Source organism: Camponotus floridanus, unplaced genomic scaffold, assembly GCF_003227725.1.
Source record: "Camponotus floridanus strain SB8 unplaced genomic scaffold, Cflo_v7.5 scaffold96, whole genome shotgun sequence".
NCBI classification, from domain to species: domain Eukaryota; kingdom Metazoa; phylum Arthropoda; class Insecta; order Hymenoptera; family Formicidae; genus Camponotus; species Camponotus floridanus.
The window spans coordinates 79,959-103,653 of NW_020229867.1; the positions used below are offsets into that span (position 1 = coordinate 79,959).

General features: G+C 28.4%; 1 protein-coding gene across 3 annotated transcripts; it reads right to left on the reverse strand.

Annotated features, from left to right (window-relative positions):
• Positions 1–1,185: 1,185 nt before the first annotated feature.
• On the reverse strand, positions 1,186–16,006 carry LOC105249437 (circadian locomoter output cycles protein kaput). Of its 3 annotated transcripts, XR_889044.3 has the most exons (5): positions 14,505–16,006; positions 11,164–11,728; positions 9,694–10,019; positions 7,153–7,596; positions 1,186–1,510 (listed from the first exon to the last, which is right to left on the reverse strand). XR_889044.3 is itself a non-coding variant. In XM_011254906.3 (4 exons), exons 1-4 carry the CDS (start codon positions 14,586–14,588, stop codon positions 7,222–7,224), a joined length of 1,350 nt encoding a protein of 449 aa, XP_011253208.1. In that variant the 5' UTR covers positions 14,589–16,006; the 3' UTR covers positions 7,056–7,221. The 3 variants fall into 3 exon arrangements, 2 of the variants coding, with proteins under 2 accessions (XP_011253208.1, XP_011253209.1); XM_011254906.3 differs by lacking the exon at positions 1,186–1,510 and having other exon boundaries at positions 7,056–7,596; XM_011254907.3 differs by lacking the exon at positions 1,186–1,510 and having other exon boundaries at positions 7,056–7,596; positions 14,431–14,511.
• Positions 16,007–23,695: the final 7,689 nt, after the last annotated feature.

The window sequence follows — 23,695 nt, forward strand, 5'->3', positions numbered from 1 at the left end:
AAAAGAAAACAAAATTTTGAAAAAAACGAAGAAGCTGTTGTCTTTTTCACAAAAAATCATATTTTAGAGAAAAAATATTTTGTTTTTTTTATTTACATCTCTAATTATTGTATATGTTAAGGAAGATTAAATAATTTTACAGACTTTTTCTAACATAATGTGCGACAAATTATATACAAGAAATGCAATTTTATGTATCATATATATTTTTCTTCGTAAAATATCAACATATACAATAAATAAATACGAAAGTCGATTTTTTTCTTTGTTATTCTCTTTCAATATTGCAATTATTAACACAGAAATTATCTTTAAACTGGAGAGGAAGAAACAAGAAACACTTATAATGTTTATGACAAAGGTCCCTATAGTTTCTGCGTCGCTTTTTGATGACATTCGCGGAGACGTCATCATCGTTGTGTCACGAACGACTCACAAACTGTCCCTTTCCGCCGTTTGCGAAAGCGACCAGTGTCGCTCGAGCGTTCCTCTTAACGGGAACAGTGAACGCGAAAAAGCGAGTGGCAGCTCAGCACCCCGTGACTATTTGACTTAATTTTACGAGGGGTCGCCTGGAACGACGAGGGCGGCATTGGAAGGGTGGAACGCGCGATGACGCCGGGCGGCGGCAGCTTAGCGGATAAAAATTATCCGTTTAAAGTCGAGAAGCGCTATAAAAGTGCAGTTAAGCTTTCCAACGGATCGCTCGTAGATTCCTCTCGTACGCAACGGTAACTATAATTAGTAAATAACCGCGTTTAGAGATTGCTGAAATTAAGACGTCAACCTACTCTGTGCGGTTTCTCCTAAGAATCTGACTTTATTTGAATCTCAATAAAAGGATGCACAACTTTGAGATATTTTAATAAGGTAGACTTTTTTAAATTCTTCTAATTTATCTATTCTCTCTCTCTCTTTTTCTTTTTCTTAATTTAATATATTTTTGTAGACTTTTTTTCGAGAAAAAGAATGTCGCGAAACGTTCTTACTTGAAAAGATTCGTAGCGAGACAACTTGATTGTAAAAAATATTTAAAAGAATAAAAAATATAAATAAAAATTTAAGAAAATTTTTATGTCGCACAATTTCTTTACGTACACTAAATAGACAAATATAAAATGTGTTTTAGAGTCTCATTTCGAATATTGAAAGAAATTCGAGAGAAGAAAGTGGTGAACACACTAACGAGAAGACGAATGCCGTCCCCTTAACTACCCCCTGGTCAGACGCTTTATTCTATTCGAAGAAGAAATAGTATATGCGTATGTGTATGTGTGTGTGTGTTTGTATGCGAGCAAAAAAACACCTGATATTTATGGTCCAACTGATCGGATCTCACTAAATCACCAGTCAGTACACGCCTAGGAAGGAACTAGCCGCATCCCCTCACAGCCAATAGACGGCCATAAGGTTCGATGTATAGTGACACGATGACGAAGAATAGAAGAAATCGATGAAAGGGAAGCTGAAGTTCTACCGCCTTACGTCCTGCATGCCTTCTGAGTGATACCTGAAAAACTGCTCACGTAATCAAGATGTATAAACAAATAAGGTGTAATTTAATGATTGTCAATTTTTAGAAATACACAAATATAAAATTTACATAATTTAGGAGAATAAAATACTTTCCTTTGTGTGATTTCATAAATACGAACAAATTATTTAAGATTTTTTTATATATTAAATTAAATAATAATTATTTATATTATTATGTTATTTTAAATCTTTTAGAAAAATATAAAAGTTTAAAATAATATGTTGTAAATAATTGTTTATATAATAAGGATTCTCTTATATAAAATTATTTCTAATAATTGATAACAGAATTTTTAATCTATATCTACGTACACATAATACTAACTCTTATATTTATTTATTATTATTTTTTTTACAGACGCGAATAAAAAATGATATGATCAAAACTTTATTTTCTTTATTTATATTCTGGAAATAGGAAAATATTAACTTCAAAACAGGAGATTGATAGGGAAAAATGAAAAAAAATGGATTGTATTTTTATATTAGGATTTCCGCATAATAAAAGAAAAAGAGAATTATCATTTTTTATTAAAAATAATATTATGCTTTTCTTAAATATTTAATAATTAGTTACGCATGTTTTAGTTAAATTATAATTCGCACGAGAATTGATAATTAATTTGTCAATAATTTGCAGCTTAAACTGCGCTGAACTTGTTGACCCTAAAAATGTGTATGCAATGGAAGAAAAAACAAAGTAATTTGATCAGATTAGCGACTATCGATCTCTTTTGACGAACTGATTATCCGACTGGGTCAGGGTGGCTTCTTCAGAGTCGTTAAACTAGAAACATTGCGATTGTATTACTTCTTTCACGAATAATGTGCTATCTGCCAATGTTTTAAATCAATAATTTCCATCCAATAATTCTAATCATTAAATAATATAGAAAATCTTTCATAATTTTAATTTTAATTTAATTTAATTTTAATTTTAATTTAAAATTATAATCAAGAAGATATCAGGAAAAAATATAATAATAAAATATATAATTAATATAAAGTATATTATTTTCAAATTTTAATTATAGTTATAATCAAATATATATAATGAGAATTAAAAAGTTTAGCAATTATCAATGATTTTTTTCATTTCTGAAAGTTACAAACTATGTTTATTTGTAATGAAAACAATTCATTCAAGTTCAATCTTTTGATTGGTTTTTGAGTAATTTATCTAATTAAAAATAGCAAATATATAACTATAACCAAGTGGAATGCGATCTAATTTAAAATAGTGATGATAGTTCAAATCTATCACTTAAAATATCATGCAGACATAAAATTAACTTGTAATGATCAAAATAATAAACTATTGAAAGAAATAAAGTGAAATTTTGAAAAAAGAATAAGGTTTGTTTGTTTTTCACAATAAACTGTATTTTATGAGCAGAAAATACATTTTGTCTTTTTTTCTATTTACGTCTCTAAGCACTTATGTTAATATAGTATTTTGCTTCTCCCATGCACGCGCGCGCGCGATTATTCAACCGAGTGAGCAAGACTGGGTCAAGGTGGCCATCTTCTTGCGATTTTCTTACTTCCGTATCTGCAGATTTCGTTCATTCGACAAACGCTGGACCCCGTCGGTGTACATATGTATATACCCCGATTGTGTATGTGTTAGTGTCTCTATATAGGTACGGATATAACCTACGGTGCCGCGTCATCAACCACCGCAAACCCACATCGTCATCAGAAGTGAAAGATGCTGGCGTCGCCAAATCTTTCCTTTCTCCACCTTTTATACGCAGTGAGAGTAAACGTGACGTCACCAACTTAAAGCTGCCGGACGGAATGAATGCTACCAATTGATTCTCATGCTTTACCGATAAAGATTAGAATAGAGGATTTAGATAAAAGATTCTGAACGAATTTTGTTTAAACGGTTTAAAGAAAAGTATTCAAATAAAAGCAATAGTCAATCTGTTTGATCGAATCAACTTTTATTTACGTTTTATTCACATCTGATATTACGCTAATATATCGCTAATAACTTTTACGCGATATATTGCCTGAAATAAATTTGAATAGAAAGAGAAATTATTTGAATATTAATTCAAACTCGAGTGATAAAATATTTAAAATTTGATTCTGAAATATATGAATTACGAACTATTCTATTGATCTCCGTTATAATAAAATGTCTCCTTAAATTAATAATATGTTTTTGTATATTAATATATTATATTAATATATATATATATATATATATATATATATATATATTAATATATTACTCAAATCATGTTTACAGTAATCCAATAGTAAATAATTTATTTTTATCAATAATTAATCGAATTTATTCAAATTTTGAAATATTTTATTCGCCTTTCTTTCTTACTATATACCCAAATGTATATTTGCGAAGAACGCTGGAAAGTGAAGGGGGTAGATCGTCTATGGAAGAGAGGAAGCTCCCAAAGCGGAGGGATCGTTGTAGAAGATAGAGATAGGCCACGTTGTCGGCGTGACCTGACAATGAAGTTCCCATCTCCAGCTCATTCTCGAAGCTTCTCTTTCGTCATTCCCACCTGTTTTCGGCGTCGATATATCGATGACACCTCTACACACCACACGCGACATCATTGGCTATCTTGCCTATCACTCATAGACCGATGGCTAGCCATTATTTATTTAATGTAATTTTATTTTAAATATTTTTTTATTAATATAATCAAAAAACTAAAGTTTTATATTCTTATCTTTTTTCGCAAATAATTTTAATAACTTTTACGATAAGTTGTAATAAAATATAACATAATTCGAACAATTTTCATAAAAATTATTATGCATCTAACTGAAAATTATGTCGTGGTTTATTTTTTATCACATACGATATAAAAACAAATAATTATCTTATGTATGTATTCCCTTTAAATGTTTATAAAAGGTGTCCTCCTTTCAACTGCACGCATGCATTCCATTCCGTGATGAAATGATATAACAAAGTTTCATTAATAAGTATTATCTATTCTATAACTTCTTTTTTTTCAATATTCTATAGTGTATGATATAATAAAAAATATAAAATTTTCATTTATAGAAATTTTTTGTTATTAAAATTAAATTATACTAATTGAATTTAAATCGTATAATATGAAAAATTAAATAATATAAGCATTTTCAAAAATTTTGATGTACAGTTTAATTAAGCGAAGGTCAATCGTAACAAGATGCAAAAGTAATATAAATCTATTGAAACGAACGATTAATCAATCCATCAACTTGACGGATGCGACGACATGTTACATCTGCTCAAGGGATCATCGAGGGTCGAAAACGATCCATTGTCAAACGACCCTTGTGGACAAGTCTGTTAAAGCCTCATTAGAACTTCATCCATCTTTGTGTTTAAAAATTGAACACTTACATTTACTCATATTTGCACGGCATGACTTTATTTGTTTTGATATCTTATTCTTTGCTCATGTTTCTTTAATAAAAATTGAGTTAATACGATAATGATTTCTATAATTAAATATGCAATTCTCTTGAAAAAAGAATCGAAATAATAAGAAAGAGAGTTTCTATCAGACTTCTTATATCAATAGATATCAAAAGCCATTTTACTTTTTTTATTTTATTAAAAAGAAGTGAGTTTTTCTTTCATTTATTTATTTTTACATAAATGGATGTCTCTGTTAAAATAAAATGGCTAGCTCTTTAGTATGTCGGCAATCCAGAAGAGATGCGTGATGCCTAGAATGCTCTGTATATTTGTAGGGCGTTCTTGGCAGCTCCGGTTCTCTCTTTCGCTTTCAGCTAGACTGCGAGTTTCGAGACTGTGAAAGAGGTGAACGTATTGTTTACCGACGTTCCATCTCGATGGTTTCATCGCCGAACAGCGATGTCAGCAGAAATGGCGTTGCAAATAAAGCGAGGGAAGCGGGAAAGACCGGCGGATTCGCGCCACCGGTTCGTTCATGAAATCGTGCTCGTGTTTCCAAGTAGTGAAACCAGTCGACCGTTTATGCAATCGAAAGATTTATTTGCCGCTATGATAGCAATTTCGATTAGACTTTGCCAAACTTGTAATACATTTTAGTACATATATATGTATGTGTATATATTTTTAATATATATATAATATGTATATATGTATATATTCCTTTTCTAATTCTTCAAAAAATACTCTTTGTTAGATAATATTGTTTTTTTTAGATATTAATTATTTTAAAGTTTCGGTTGCGTGTTAAGAATAAGATATATATTTGTGGAAATAAAAGTCTCTTTATCTTATTTTCTTGATATCAAATTATCCTTTTTTCACTTTTCGAATTTATTTTTCCTTTATGAAAATATTAAAATAATAATAATAATTTTGAATTCTAAATTATACTAAAAATAAAGAGTTTTCCGAAAGAATCAAATTATGTGGTATACATACATTTTTCACTTTTAGTTGATAGAATTCTCTACCATTATCGCTTTATTAAAGAAATAGGCTAAAATAAAAAAATTTTTAAGTTTAATCTTTTCCCAAAGTTATCTTTTTATTTTAATTTGTTTTTTTATTTATTTTTGTGTAGCAAAATATTAATTAATTAGTTAATTATTTAATAATTAGAAATTATGTTAAACTTAATACTCTTTAGAGTTTCCGATTATAAATTAAAATGTAAAACATTACAGATTTAAAATTTATTGCTTTTTTGTAATAAAATATAAAGTACATTATACAATAAAATATAAAGTATAAGATGTAATCAAATGAAGCAAAATATGTAATAAAATATAATATATAAACAAATAAAATTTAATATGTATAATAAAAATATGTAATAAAATATATAATAAAACAATACTTTTCTGTACAATAACTTTTTCAACATATTGGTTATTTGAACCATTTTTCAAATATGTCGATACACGCTTAATCACATACTCATGCTGTTTTTAAAACACTAATATAAAGGTTTTTTTAGATGATTTCTAATTCACGATGAAATTTACCATAAAGTTCTATAGTTTATAATTTTGTATGTTACATGTTTTAATGTATATGTGTGTTTTGATATAATTTGATTTGTACGTATAAGTTTGTTTTTTGAATTATATGTTCAAAAATTTCTTTCTATTATATGACACATAAGAATTATAAATATAATTCTGTCTTGTAAATTTTGTCGGGAATTATGTATAGATCGTCTAAATGAAGCTTACGAGAGAGAAACATCTCATCAATAATATTAATTTATATATACTCGACTATTTATCAAGTTAGAATTGCAAAAGAAAATTGTCTTATTTCAAGAAGTTCCTCTCTTTTGTACAGTAATTTTTGAACATATACATATATCTTATCCGTTTTTCCAGAAGAGATTATAATTAAATTTTATCACTAAAACAAAAATATAAAATTTTTCATATATATTTAAATAAAATATATATCACCACTTATAACTTATAAAATATATAACTTATAAATAATACATAACTTATAAAATATATATCATAACTTTATATAGAGATAAATTATATATATAATATATAAAGTATAACACTATTTAAATGTGAAATATTTTTATTCCCCTAAATTATGCAAACGTTACATCGCATTGCGATGTATGGTTTGTTTTTATTGGTGACTTATGAAATGTTTTTACTCACCAATGGAAGAATCCATTGACGTAACAAATGACTTCAAGTCCAACAAGCGCCTCCTCGGCGCTGTCGATGTCACAGATAAACTTCGGGACTCGCGGGTGCTGGTTGATGCTGCTGCTGTTGCTGCTGCGGATGCGATGGTTGATTTTGAGTTTGATGTTGCTGCTGTTGCTGCTGCTGCTGTTGCTGCAATGTCTGCTGTTGATGATGGCTATGATTGTGATTATGATGGTGATTTTGTCGCGCCCTTAACATCTCGTATCTTTGCTTGTAAAGATCGCGTTCTTGTTGAAGTCGCGCCACATCGATCTTTGTACGCTGAAGCTCATTTTGCAAATTCCTATTAGTTGTCTCGAGGTCCTGACGTTGTTGCAACCGTTTACTCCGACAATTTTGAGCGTAACCGCGATTCTTCAGTGTCCGCCGCTTCTGCTTCAATCGCACAACCTTCGCATATTGTTAGATATAAATTTATAAAATTAAATGAATACGTTACAATTTAGAGCGGTAGATATTTATGATAGATTTTTATAACAAAAATTAAAACCGATGTAATTTTTTGAGTTACAGAAATGATATTGACAAATAGCAATAACGTTTATGTTTATTTGTTTCTTATTAAAAAATAAACTGTGATAAAACTCAAGAAAACGCAAGATTAGATTTTTTTATTAACAACTTACTTTTTTGCGCTGTTTCTTTAGTTTAATTCACGTTTATATTATTTAATGGTTTATTTGCAGTTTACGGTTTTGTATCTAAGATTTTTTAAAAATTTATATAATATTGAGGAGAACAGTTATTTTTATTCTTATAAACTTTTTAATAATATGTGTGTAACTTTACATATATGCATCTTTAATCTAATATATAAAGCATAGACATACAACATATAGAATCATAAAATAAATTAATAGTTTAAACTTTGAGAATTTTTGAATGCGAATAAATCGTTTTAAAATTTTGAAACTGATAGGACCATGGGATTTTTATGTGATACTCATAAAATTTAAAATGGCGGACTTAATATAGTGATTTCTTTATTACAAGATTTCCGAACGATCTTTTCAGTAAGTTTTCGAAATTATTGCTAAATATTAATACTGAATATAAACAATTTAAAAATAAAATTATTTTAGCGGATTCTTTTGCCTAAATAAATCCGATTACCATGCTTCATTTGTTTATATTATTTTGTCAACAGTCGATTGCCAGTAATCTCAATTACTTACATATACAAATATTATTATACATGTATAATATATTATGTATTATTATACATGTATAATATCATTTAATTGATATGCCTTCTCAATTCACTTTAAATCAGAGTTTTTTATAAACTTCTCAGTACAGAATATTGTAATAACATTGCGACAATGTTGCTGTAATATTTTATGTTGTATGAAATTATTTTTATTTTTCATTTCAATGCAATTTATATGTAAACCACACGCGTTTACATTTTTAACATTAGCATGCTTTATGTGATATATTCTATTATAAATTATAAATTTAAAAGTTATTGTAACGGAGCAAAAAAATACTGTCCTATCGTTTTATTACGATTCTATTAATTTACTTGCAACGATTCATTAAATTGTACAAACAAGTGGAATCAGATCTATATTTATATGAAGTTTTTTTCCTTTGTAATGATCATAAAAATTATCTTATAAAGAGTTGATAAAATTTGATGAATCCGCCAAGTTAAATCAATTGAATTTTGTCGAGATATAAAAAGACAAAATATAGAAAATTTAACTTACTAGTGAAATTATATCAATTTCACACAGTAAATTTTAATAAACCATTGTTACATATTTTTTTCAGATTAAGATTTGTTTATTCTACGATATTACACCGATTTTAATTTTTTATTTGAAGATATATGTATATATGTTATGATGCATCTTCTCGTGTGCGGGTTACTTACTTTTATGTATCATACTAAAAACCACTAACATGGCTAAGTGTCATGTGGTGAAATATGATACAAGGGCAGCCATTTTCTAGATGGGTAGAATGTTATACCAGGTATCATAAAATTCGATATGTCGTCTCTTGATAATGAAATAGTAAACGTACATTAAAAAAAAACTGATACTGTGAAAAAATCAAACGTGTATATACGCACGTAGAAAAATAAGATATATACGTATAGTATATTTGACTGCCCAAATAAATATTCTAAAGAAAGATTTATAAAATTTATTTAGTATAATCCTTTTCTCTTATTTTTAAATTAAATTTTTCTAATACTTTTTATGTATTGTTAAATACAACAAATATTTATAAATCAATTTCTATGAATCTTATATATTTCTATGAAATATTACAGATTTTTTTTCAAAGGATTCAATTGACAGTCTGAATGCGATTAAAAAATTGGACTTGCAATGAATATGATAGAAAATCTATAATGAACATTTTATTCAATATATTCTACTCGTCCAGAAAATGCATCAGCTTTATAGCATCAGCGGTCTAATATAATATACAGAAATTTATGATGCGAACAATAGAACGAGAGATTTCATTTACCTGTTCTCGCGGACAACCATGAAGACGTTTGTTGAGCTCGCGCACCGAAAGCGACATCAGGAGCTCATCGTCCATGAGTTCCTCCTGAGCATTTGAGCTGCTGCAATTGGAGTACAGGCCATTGCTCACACGATGGGCTGGATTGGGTCCATTGGCACCGCAGGAGCTCACGGAACAGACACTTAACGGTCTGCCCGGTTGCATCGGTATTCCCTGCATACTGTCTTCCATTCCCTGCATCACACTTCCGCTCGTAGGAAGCATTCCTCCTCCTGCGCTCGAACCGCTGTAATACTCCAGATGATTCGACATCGCTAGGTATCCCCCTATGACAATGATAATAGAGAATATAAAGAAATACGTCGGAGAAAATAATAAAAATGTTATCTATGAGAAGTCACGCTCAAGATGTTAGTTTAAAAAATCAGTTGTTAGATATGCAGTTTTTTTTTCCGTCAAGCAATACTACTAAATTCTTGTGATTTCTTTTTTTTTAATTTTAAATTTCTTCTTTATTTTATGTATATAATACTGCACACTTTTCTTATATCGAAAAACAGTAAAAAATGAGATTTTAAGTAAAAAAATAAAATTCAAGATTTTCTAAAAATTTAATATAAAAATTATAAAAAAATCAAGAATAATATCAGAAATAAAATCAGCACTCTTTGAATCAATATAGTTCTGAAATTCCATCATTGAATTATATGAATTATATGTTTGATAATATAAATAAAATTTTGATAACAACGAGTAAGTCATCATTATCAGAAGAAAAATCAGTTTTTGATCAAATTATGATTATTATTTTGATTTCTGTTATTATATTTTTTTACTAAATTCTGAATTAAATATTATTAGTATGTTTTTAAAAACGTTTTTTTATTTGAGCGCGTAAACGCGAATAATGAGAATGTTGCGGGAGATTTACGAGCGTAATACATAGCGTTTTATTTGTTATGACCAACGTTTTAAATGTGAAAATATATTTACAAACATTGCTATTGTAGCGCTATAAAAATAAAGATATGTTTTGCATACGCATCTAAAATGTATGCAAAAATTTAATTAAGCAATATTTTAATATTCATTATCAAATTATTTCAAATACATATTCTTCAAGTTATAAACATTTTCAAAATAAAATTTTATAAATATGTTTCTAAAATTTACACATACATCGGTCAATTTGACACTTTGTTGTGAGATAATACAATATAATATACAAATAAGTTATCAATTTATTCGTAAACGATTCGATTTGAAAGTCAAGATATTTATTAATGTTAGAATTTTACGAATAATATGTATTGTTGAAAAAAAATTATTTTCAAGAATTTCTTTAACTTTTAATATTTCTTTAATAGAAAAAATTTTCTTACTTTTCTATGCAATTACAAATAAAAATGTTCTCATAAAAATCTTTCGCAAAAAGTGAGTGCAAAAATATTTCCTTACAATAATACTCACCTGTGTGCCTGGTGGGACGCTGTAAATGCTGCAACTCTTGGAAATGATGATGTGCCGGCGCGGCCGACCAGGATTCATGATGGGGCTCCGGGGTTTGCTCTTGAGGACAGTGAGGTCTTAGGTCTAGCGGTTCCTGCCTCAAAGACTGAGTCAGCCAGCCCATGCCACCCGTGCTCACTTGTATCTCGTCTTGGACCAGTGTGGCCGGCGGCTGCTGCAGCTGCAGCAGTATACCCCCGCGATCGCGGGGATCGCGCGCATCCCGGTGATCCCGGTCGCCGCGATGCAGCTGCAGCGGCGGCGGCGAGGCCGAGACGGGCGGCGTATCCGGCGGCGTTCCCGGATGCGACAGCGTGGTGAGATGTGCCGTAGCAACCGGCGGCGCCTTCACCAGGACGCCGTGTTGCATTTGAATGTGAGGTTGACCGTACAACGGATGAGGCTGCTCCAGTTCGTGCGCGGGTGGCGTCAGCGGCGCCAGAGTCAGACCCTGATGCGACTGTACCTGTCCCGGAAGCTGCACCACGCTGCTGTTAACCATTACCGTCGGCGAACCCATTCGTACCTACAATTCATGCATTGATGCCTCGATGTTAGATAATTAGATTCGAGCAAAAAATCAAAATTGTGATTTTTCGGACTTTTGTATAAAAAAAACAAAATATTATTTTTTTATGAAAAAATCAAAATAAAACTTCGTTTTTTACAAAAATTTCTTTGTTTTCGTTTGACATCTTTATATTTTTATATTTTGATTACTGCAAGTTGATTTTTCATTATATATGTTTTTAGATGATAGATTTGAACTAAATATCGTTAATATATATTAGTAATTAATATATATTAGTAGATCACATTCCAATACAATTATGCAAATATTTCTTATCTTTAATTTTCCGAAAATTTTCCGAAAATAAATTAAATGATTGTTCTATAGATTTGAATAAAATTATTTAGTATAATTTATAAAGATTTTGAAAATAAATAGCATAACTGAGAAGATTGGTTCCAATAATGTATTTAAATATATAAACACATAAACAATATTGGTTTATAATATTTAAAAATCAAAATATTATTAATGACAATAGACAAGAATGAAAAATTTTTTATTTTGATTTGTGGCAGCAATCAACATTATAAATCAACAAAAAAGAATCTTTTTTTTTACTTAACAATTCTCTTTGCTTCATCTTATTTGATATGCTTTGATGCAAAAACAATTCAAAAAATAAATATATCACAACAACAAAATTTTATAGAATTTTGGTATTTAATCGAATTTAAATCTGAACACTCTTATAAATCATAATTACATAAAAAATAAAATCTCTTGAATTTAAAGATTTATTTAAATAGTTCGAATTATCTTTAAATGATATATTACCCAAAGTTAAATGTATTATGAATAGAAAACAAATAGGAACTGTTTATATTTTATAAATATTAATTGTATTGAAATCTTTTAAAATCCAAACTAATCGAACTAATTCTTCGATTCGATTAAATAAACTATTGGTTCTCTTCGAACTATCTATTATTTGCAGAGAACTTTCTACTTCGAACTGTTCAAACAATGTAATCATACATCATACACTCGATCATACAGATCTCTTATTTAAGATCTAATCATAGTATTTTGATCAAAAACAAAATTTATTTAATCACATATATCTTTTCTAAAATAAACAAGAGAGAGATTATCACATTATATATAAAATTATCATTAACGAATAAGTAGATTTATATCTTCATCATATACAGTTCATATTTTCGTAAAATATTATAATAGAAATGTCAATGTAACAATATCATATAAATCATTACGTTTTTGACTACACTCTTTCATGAAAAAATACTCACATGTCGATCTTATTTGCAAAACCGTGATATACATAATTGGTTTACATAATTATAACGGATTATATTTCGTTTATATGCGGCACGTGCTGCATGTCTGAATGATAATATAATATAAAATACTTTCTCTCTTGTCCGAGTAGTGAGATTATATAAAATGTTCTATCTGACGGGGGAGGACTATATTTCATTTACAAATTTTTTTATTTACCTTAAAATTAGAATTTTTTTTAGAGAAAACGTCGAAGAAAATTATTGTTTGTCGCAAACTTTTTTCAATTTTTAATGCGAAAAATATCTTAAAATTATAAATCTATTAAAATAAAATCCGATCGAGATTTAATAAAAGAATAAGATAATTGTATTTTATTATTTTTGTTTGCATATATGTAAAGTTTAATTACTTAAAAGCTTTTTATTTTTCTGATGTAATCTAATTTTTATTTTAATACCTTCTAAATTATTATATTTCCGTGAATGTAACCTATTATTCAAATTAATATTAATTTAATAATAATTTTATGTATATAATACTAATTGTATTCTATATGTATAAATAGTGAGATATAAAACAAAAGAATTTTACATTATATATTTACATTATTTTATATATATTTATATTGTATTTACATGTTATTTTACATATTATTATAATTATGAAAATTAAATTATTTACTTTTAAATTAAATTATTAATCTGCATTTCAAACTTAGAAATTTTTTTTTAAATTACAAATGTTTTTTATAGAAAATTATGAGAAAAAATAAACCAGAAACAAAAATAAATTATATTTTCTATATGTAACATAATTATAATTAATTTAAAGATGTATAATTTCTTAATTGAAATGGTGTTATATACACAAATGCATAAATTAAAATTTAGTTTTAAAACTAATACTTTCGTTTTTAATACGTTAAAAAAGATAAGATTGTTATCATTTTCAAACTTCATTATTCTTTGCAAATATATGTTAAATATGAAACAGTTTGCGATTATAATAATGTTTTGCTATTATATGAAATCACAGAAAAATTAATTAATAACAAAATGTAGTTTATAAACATTTAAAACAGGTGTCAATTAAACATTGCAGATATATTATATCATCTTATTTAAAAAAAATACTTTTTTACATAGAATATTGAAATATTCATTTCTATATATGAAACGTATCATATAATTCAAAATAATCATAAAATAATTTGAAAAAAGTGTAATTACCTTTTACAAATATAATACTTGCAAAAAAAGAATAACGTCACATAGAAAGTTAGGCGTCATTAAACACATTCAATTTTTTTTCCTACCACTTGTCTCTATCCTAAACTGTGAGAAGAAATAAATTGAGATCTATCCTTCGCGCATATCAAATTTATATGCAATCGAATCAAAATATTTTCCTACCCTCTTAAATCGAAGCAATTTCACGGGGTGCGGGTGATCATGAAGATATTTTCAGAAACGTTCAGAACACTCACTTCTCGTTTGACGTCGGCGGGATCCAGATGATCGAGAACAAACTCCTGCACGTACTCTCTCGCTAGATGGTCCTCGGCTTCCATCTTAACCTCGTCGACCTCTACTTCCACTTCCTCTACCGCGTCAGACGCGGTCGCATACGCGAGCGTCTCCTGGCCACCGCCACCGCTGCCACCACCGTCGCCGTCGCCGCCACCGCCTCCACCGTCGCCGCCGCCACTTCCGCCTCCACCCGAGCAACGCGTGACTATCGTTTGTTGCGTTGAGACCACTTTTTTTTTATCGAATACTCCGCTGAAGAGAAGGATGACACGATGTGCGGATCGGAAACGCCACGTGAGGCGCAAACTCAAGATCCCAAGTTCGATGAGATTGCTCTGAATTTTATCACTGAAGAGAGATTCGGATACTCTAAAATAAATTCACCGAGGGAAATCCTGATTTATCAATGTATGTGTTTAGCTTCTTAGCTTCTTGTTCGTTTAAATTTTATTATTAATTATGCTCGCATAATCCTTTGATTTTGCTTCGAATGCCAGATTTTCGTGATTATAAAAAAAATCCCTTTATTTGTGATATCTGTCTAAGAAGCATGCAAACGGGGTTGCGCAGGCTTGGACGGCAATAGATTAAATGACTCGACGAGGGGTCCTCCTCTCGGAAGGAGATAATGGCGTTGTAACAACTTGCCTTTCGCAAGTCGAGTGAAAGATTAATTCACTCTACCGGAATCCCACAATGAAGCAAAGTCAAGATAGATTGTAGTAGATACGAAGCAATATTATATACGAAGTCGTTGATGTGTATTAATTAAAAAGATACCTCTTCGCAAGAAGAGAGAATTCGAGTCGGAAAGGAGTGACCTTACTCGTTTTTTGACGATGTTTCTATTCTGCTTTATCAATTCACTTTCCAACACTACGCGTTGATCTCACAATAATCACAATATTATTTTTCGATATCCATTCATAAACGCACTAACACTTAAACACTTTTTCCCGCTAAAAAGCGATCTTTTCGTCTCGCAGTTCTATCCGTGACTAGTGTGTCTTCGCGATCAATCGTGGATCATGCTTTTTTTTTCTTGTACTGCTCGACAAGATCGAGAAATATGCACTCTTCTAATTAGCGAAACATCGTAGATCGAACGCTGTTGACTCCACCCCCCGAAATCGATTCGTGGATCGAACAACGTCTCCTCCCTCTCCACCTCCGTCGATCCCACGCGTATACACTATACTTTTTTTTTAGATTTTTGCGTTCTTAGAATGAAATTACCAAAAGCACGATAGACTAATGAGAAGAGAAAGAAAAAGACAGAAAAAAAGAGAGAGAGAGAGAGAGAGACAGAGATGAGGAGGAAGAAAAAGGCGCGCTTAAGATGAAGGAGAAAAAGCGATCGCGTGACAGACGGCAGTAGATACGCCGTCAGAGTGATGACTGGCCAGCCGTAAATGCCGGGAGTAAATGCGGGTCGTGTCTTCGCTTCGCGCAAGACAATCACGTGACGTCACACGCGGTAGGCGTGGCGATCCGCTATTCGATGCTTCCGGTGCTGTTCGACGATTGGCGCATTCCGGATAGCACCGCCATTTGCACGCTCCGCCCATTCACCCCCCCTCCCTTTCCCACCAAACCGGTGTGAATCCCTTTTGATCGCGCGCCGCGCAGATTCCCGGTCATCCGAGGTGCCCATTAATTTCTAAAGTGATTATTATAATTTTTCAGTTCGGGCGCGGAGAGATCGCGTGCAAGTTCTACCCTCGCGCCTCTATTTCCCCCTCTCCCTTCTCTTGCAGCTTCTCTTGCTTCTTCCCCTTTTTCCGTGAGCCGTCGCCGATATTGCTCCGACAAAGCCACCTTCCCTCCTCTCTCGTCTTCTCTTACACGTCGTATATATCGCCGTTTTTTTTTCATTTCCTTCCTTCTGAATTTCAATTTACTGGCGGTCGGTACGGGTGATGGTTTTATCTGACAATCGCGATCTCCCAATCCAAATGAGGCACGATTTTCCACGCGGACATCACGGCGGTCGAGGACATAGGGGGGTCACGGGGTATCGCGTCTGTGACGCGTCGTTCTCGTCCGAGAGAAGGATGGAGACAAAAGTGCGAGATAAATATAATCTTGCCACGAAACAGGCATCTGATCGTTAATTCGAGAGAGAGAGAGAGAGAGAGAGAGAGAGAGAGAGAGAGAGAAAAGAGATTGATTTTTGAATTTCTGGTTTTCAAAATTTAAGACTTTTGTCTTTTGTTGTTTGAGAGAGAGAGAAGAGATTGATTTTTGAATTTCTGGTTTTCAAAATTTAAGATTTATCTTGGTCGTCGCGTCATTTCCTTCATATTTATGTAAATCATCTTTGACACAGTTAATAAAATGAGCTTATTTCTTATTATGTGAATTCATATCAATATTTCACTTTTGATGTTGCAAATATATACCGTAATAAATCTTATCTAACCTAACCTGAGGTTAGGTTAAATAATCTCAGGTTAGGTTTGATTAGATTGCCTGATTTAATCTAACCTAATTTATATAATTCTAATTTGTTCACTCTATGTGACATATATTCAATACGCATATATTCAATAAGCATGAAAATTTTAATAAAAATGTATTTTCTAAAATCAATATTTATTGAAATGTGATTAATTTCATATTACCCATACATATCCAGGTTATTTCCTTCTATTTTAATAAAAATTTGAACTCTTCATTATAAAAGAATGCGTAAGTAAAAAAAGCTATACTTTTATTCATAAATTGTTAAAAATGTCATGTATTTATCGTCAATTTTATAAAAAGATTTTTCGCTATATATATTTCTAACAATGTTTGTTTATTTAAGAAAGCATGTTTTTAATAAAATAAGTTTTATGTTATATTTATATAATATAATGCGATATTTCTATTATCGCTTATATTTCAATAAAGTTCTAAATATTATAGTTATTATTTTATGAATATTCTCTACATCTTCTCTACATCATTTCTCTGCTAAAAGTTTAAAAATCTTTCTAAAAAATCCTGCATACATATTTTAATGCGTATGAAATAAATAACAGAAATTTATTCAAACAAATAATAATCCATTATTGTTATAATTTCGATATAAAATATGTATTATTTGATAATGTAATCATACAACATTGTTTGATTTATATTTATTTCCTACATTTAAGTACGTCGTAGAAAATAAATATAAAATTATAATATTTTCTAAAAAAAGTTAATTTTTTGTTTCAATGAAATAGATACAATGATGAAATAAATAGAGAATCTTTTTTGGATAATATGCATACTATTTTTTATTTCTTATTTTTTAATATCTAAATAAATAAAACTCATTCTGATTTTAATTATGTTATTATAAACATTAATTAATAAATATATTTTTAATATTTCATATATTTCAATTTAAAGTAATTTAAAGTAAAGTTTGACCTAAAATTAATAGAAAATATAGTTCTGTAATTTATTTAATCTTAAAAGGTTTAATTCACATAAGAAAACTTTAATCTGTTATAAACCGAAAATTATTGGCGCCTCGATGTTTTCACTAAAAAGAATTCTCTAAACTTTAATTGAAGTATTTATCTTTAAAAAAATAATGCACGCCAAGTAAGGACTCTATAAAAATTATTATTTTTTATATAATAATTTGTCAAAAAAAACTTCAACGAGCCGATGAAGCTTTATCTTAGGCTTTAAGGTCTATCTCTTCTTTAACCGAACATATAGCAAGATGACTTCAATAAGATAGAATCTCGTCATCACTGAGCATTGTCGTCCAGCGAAAATTCGAAATAGTGACGAGCGAGTGACAATAGGTTTGGCCATTTCGTTGAGCGCAAGGAATTTGTCGACGCTGCAGTTCAACATCCTCCGTTTCCTTCCCCGGTTTTACCATCGCCATTTATTCGCGCTCGATATATGCCACTCGATTTCTTAGTGTAACAAGTGTTCGAAAATTTTCCACTCACCGAGAGTGCACTAGTTGCACAAAATATAGCCACCTGCCCACAATACGTGCACTATTTAAAATTATTAAAATTTAATCCATTCAAAAAAGATTGTTGTATTTGTCAAATGAAAGCCACAGAAATATTATTCAGTTTTTATGAATATTTAAATTCTAATAAAAGAAATTTTTCAATGCACATTTTTGTACAACCTATAGAACAAATTGTTTTTTAAATAATTAATAATTAAAGAAATTTATTATTTTATGCAAATTTTAAGTTGCGTTAAAAGTAGGCCTAAGATATCAAGATATAAAGACGCTTAGTGTACCTGGATCACATTAAAATGCATTATCACAAGTATATATGCTATAATAATAAATTATTTGCATCAACAATAGCCTTAAGAAACTATAAAAACAGCAAAAGAATCTCCTTGCAACCTTTAATAGGAAAAAACGCATTGTAATATTTTATATGATGCATCCTGTATGTAATTTTTTTGCTGGAAAATATCTAAAATATATTATTGAGAAATATATCAGTTTTCTCAAAACATTAACCCAATAATTTTTTTAATATAGAGTCATTGTCGACCTGATACATCTTTTCTACTTTAAAAGAAGATTTTTACGAAATTTGATCAAATAATGTATTTTACTTGAAAACATTACACACGCCCTTATATTTAACAGAGAAATTAATAATTTTATTTAAAATATAAAGTAACAGGAAAAAACGGCTTTTTGCTTCACCAATTTATAATATATTTCATAACATACTTAAGATATATTTAATAACGTTATTATGTTATTAAGAGAGACTTGATTAATATAGATTATATTAATCATACAATTGTAATTAGTAGAATAACGTAAAGCAAAATGGAGTGATCTATTTGAATATAATCAGTATGTCACTGTATTCTATGTCAGGTCTTTTCGTTAATTACAACGCGGTCGCGTGCGATATACCCTTGTTGCAATTCGTTATGCTCGTTGAAGCGCATAATTGAAATTGCTAATAGCATAGTTTCCTTCGCACAAAAACACAATCGTAATTTCTAGTACTATATAACTCGATTGTAACAATCAATTTCAAATTTCTAAAAACCAAAACTTTTCAAATCTCGTTTATTGCTGCTACATTAACACATTATATACATATAAAATATATTCTGCAGACTGTAATTTATATTATTATTTCCTTGTCACACATTAATTAATTAAAGCGAAGCTTTGGATATATGAATGAATAATATTAATTATTTATATTTTATAATTATTATTAACAAAACAAATCAATATTATTATTAATTAATATTATAACAACATTAATTTTCAATTCTCTAACTGTTATATCTTCTTTTCTTTCTTTTATTTCTTTTATTTCTTCTATTTCTCTTTTTTTAATAGATAATGGTAGTATATATTCCATCTTAAGTAGATAATTTCAAGAACATATAATTTAAAAATAAAAATAATACATAAATAGATGAAAAAAATAAAAGATATTATATATACAGAGTATATGTAACATCTTTATATACATCTTTATATACATACAGAATTTCTAGAGAATTAATATCGCATATACTAATATTTGTAATTTTTAAACAACTTTAGAATCAATTTTATATCATTTTTTGTCGAAATCTTTTAATCTGAAATATTTGACATATAAATATACAAATATTTTATTAAAAAGAATATTTTACAAAGAAATCTTTGAATATAAGATAAATTACTAAAAATTATTACATCTTTCTATTAAATTCTAAAATAAACGTTTTATGAAAATATGTTTCCTGGCTAATATGTTTTGCAAACAAGTTTCAAAGTTGCTTGGTTTTGAGAAAGATGCTGTGGTTAATACAGAGTTGGTTCTTTTAAAAATTTTACCGAGATTTCAAAATCATTTTTATTTTTAAAAATTGATCTATATTTTTTATATAATTCGATTGCACGATTCTTTTATTCTTTAGCATATGAACCGTTCACAGGATAAGCGATTAACTCCACTTGACTGATCAATTAAGAGCTTTGACACTAAAATTTTAAAATATTCAGAAAGTGGAATTAGTCGTTTAACCTGTAAACAGCTCATATAAAAAAATTAAAGTAAAAACGTTAAGAAAAAATTAATAATTTATTACTTATCTTATAATTTATATTTTTTAATTTTATATAATTTTATTATAACATATATTTTACACACATACATACACACATATATACATTACATTTATATGTATATATTTTCATTAACCTTGCGTGTACACGTCATTAATCCTAAAAAAAATTCTTTATTAAGAAAAAAACAATTTATCAGTAATTATCAGTAATGAAAAAAATGAAAATATGAATTTAAGTGTTTCCATTATTCTATATATGTATATGTTTTTCATCTCTTTGAAGCTTCATTTTTAATAAACTCTTCATTTTTAATTATACGTACATTATGTATATATGTGTATCATGTATGGGCGCGCATGTATTTATTTATTTAATTAATTATTTATTTTATTTAAAAATATAAACATAAAATTCTCTCAAAGTAATATCTGTTTTAAATTGAAAGATAAATAATATTTTATTATTCATTTATTCAAAGTCATTTATTTAAAGAAAAAGTCTCTTGAAATACTATCTGTTACGTGTAATCAATTCTTTTATTTGTTTTAAACAGACATTTATTAGACATTTAAATTTGTAGTCTAATTATCGAAAAAGTGTTTTCATGAATATAACAATTTTTGAAAAATATAATTAATAACAAAAATTTTAATTTTTACATATAAAATAGTTATAGTAGTAGTTATAAATTAAATAGAAAAAGAAAAAGATTTGAAATTAAAAGATTAATGATAAAGCTACTTATAAATTAAAAAATTGCGACAAGTAATGAAATCACTACTTATTTCTTTAGCAAGAAATGATCTATCAAGTTGAAGGGTTGTTCATTCCGTATAGAAATAAACATTGACAATAAAGTGCATAAAAAAATCTTAATTTTTCCTCCCTCGCAAAATTAAAAGTAATCAGCTGTGGCTGGCTTTTGCAGCTTTCAAAGAGGTAAAGTTTATGGAGAAATTTCGAGATGAGGCTCACACAGCAAGATTAAGGCTACGGCTATGGCTACGGAATTGGGAGTAAAGGTGGTGGAGGACGTAGAAGAGAAGAGGAGGAATGAGGGAGAGTGCTGAGCCAGCATAGCCCGCTTGCCAGCCTGCACATCGATACCAACCAGTCAGCCGGCAAACCAACCTATCTACCAATGAACCCACCTCTACAATCGATAGAGAAATTTTTCTTCCCAGCAGAAAGTGTTACTGTACGCGTTGATCCAAGTGCAATCGAAATTTCACGCATCATTCAATTGATTCTTCAGCACCATTTCGCGAAACTACTGTGTTAGACGCTTAATAATCTCATTTCTTAGCTAATGCTGCATATTAGAAGAAACGCATGCAAACATTTTTTTATTTTCAATATAGTATTGTAAGAATATATTTGTTTATTATAAATTTTTTTTCTTTATTTCTTAATTTTATTTATTTTCTGTATTTATATAATGTACGAATTTAAAAAAAAATCAAGTGTTTTTTAAACACAATTGAATTTTTTCAAATTAAATCTCTTCTATTAAAAAGCTCAAACAATGTTTTGTAAATATCTCAAGCAACTATCATTTATTATAATTGTCTAGTTTTCTCAGTTTGATATTCCCTCTCTTTCTAGGTATGCTGTATTGTCTTTTATCCACAAATTTTTTATCTGATTTTTTAAATAAAAATAAATGAACAAAAGAGAATGAATTCTTAAACTACAAATTATTAAAAATAAAAGATAAGTAAGATAATATTCGTTTTCCTTAATGACATTTCAAATGAAGCAGAACAAAGTTATATAATTAGCTTTAAAAAAATATTTAATACTAAGAAATAAAAATTCGCGGCTTAAATCTTTGTTAAGGAAACTATCTAAACTTTGTTAAGGAAAAATCAACTTTTAATTAATTACAGAGAATAAATAAAAGATAATTAGCTAATTTAAAAATTTTAATTCTATATACGTTTGTATAATAAATCTTCAAATTAAAATCTTATTAAAAAGAAATTTGAAATTAACTATTAAAAGATTATATTTTGTTATGAAAAGCATCATTTCGTATTATTATATATATATATATATATTTTTTTTTTGTTTTTTGCGTTATTATATATACATATATATGTAAATCTTATTTTATATATAAATACTTTTATAAAAATTATAATATGAAAATTTTGTTACAAATAATAAATTCTATATTTTATATTTCCCATTATATCGAAATTATTACAGAATACATATGGCAATCACGATTTCTGGGATATTTTTTGATACCTCTTGCTTTTCACTAACATTTTTCCCTGTTTTATAAAGATTACCTTGTGCAGCAATGTCACAAAAGTCCTAAGGTTATCATACGATAGCCATATTATCATACTTTACTATCGCAATAGATTTTTAAACCTATTTCAAACTATCCATTGCAATAGAATGTAAAAGAAAATTTTATATATTTAATATAATTTAATATATTGCAAACAATATACGTAGAAAACATTTGCAAAATCGTATAATCTAAAATATAAAATTAATATTCTATCTTTAGAAAAGTGCGCATTATATAATATATAATATATAATATATATAATAAAAATTAACAGATTTAATAATCATACAATTTTTAAAATTTTAATTTTATGTAATTTCCGACACAAATTATTGATAATTATGACAGTTTATAAGTATTATGAAAATATGTTTGCTAACAGAGTATATATGTATAAGAAATAAATAATTTTTATATCATCTCTATTAAATTTCGTGCGCTAGTCTAATTTTGAGATGTCACGATGACAGATGACAGATTTGAAGATGAAAGAAATGATTTTTCTCTTACGCGTTCATGCCTTATTTTAAAATCCGAATATATATTTACAATATAAATTTATGTTAATGATAGTAATGTATATTAATAATTTAACATTACTCCAATAATTATAATATATAAATGTAGGAAATATGCTAATATTATTAACATATTGTTTAATTTAATAACATTAAATTTATTTAATAATAAATAATTAATAATTAATAATAAATAATAAATAACACATAATACATAATACATAACAAATATAAATAATTAATAAATAATTAAATAAAAAAAAATAG

What these genes read in the sequence shown, in the direction of transcription:
- LOC105249437 (XM_011254906.3), bottom strand. Translation starts at nt 14,588, where the DNA reads ATGGAAGCCGAGGACCATCTAGCGAGAGAGTACGTGCAGGAGTTTGTT. An exon ending in GCGTCCCACCAGGCACACAG is followed by an intron (nt 10,020 to 11,163) that starts GTGAGTATTATT and finishes TCATTGTCATAG; the next exon opens with GGGGATACCTAGCGATGTCG. An exon ending in ATGGTTGTCCGCGAGAACAG is followed by an intron (nt 7,597 to 9,693) that starts GTAAATGAAATC and finishes CAATATGCGAAG; the next exon opens with GTTGTGCGATTGAAGCAGAA.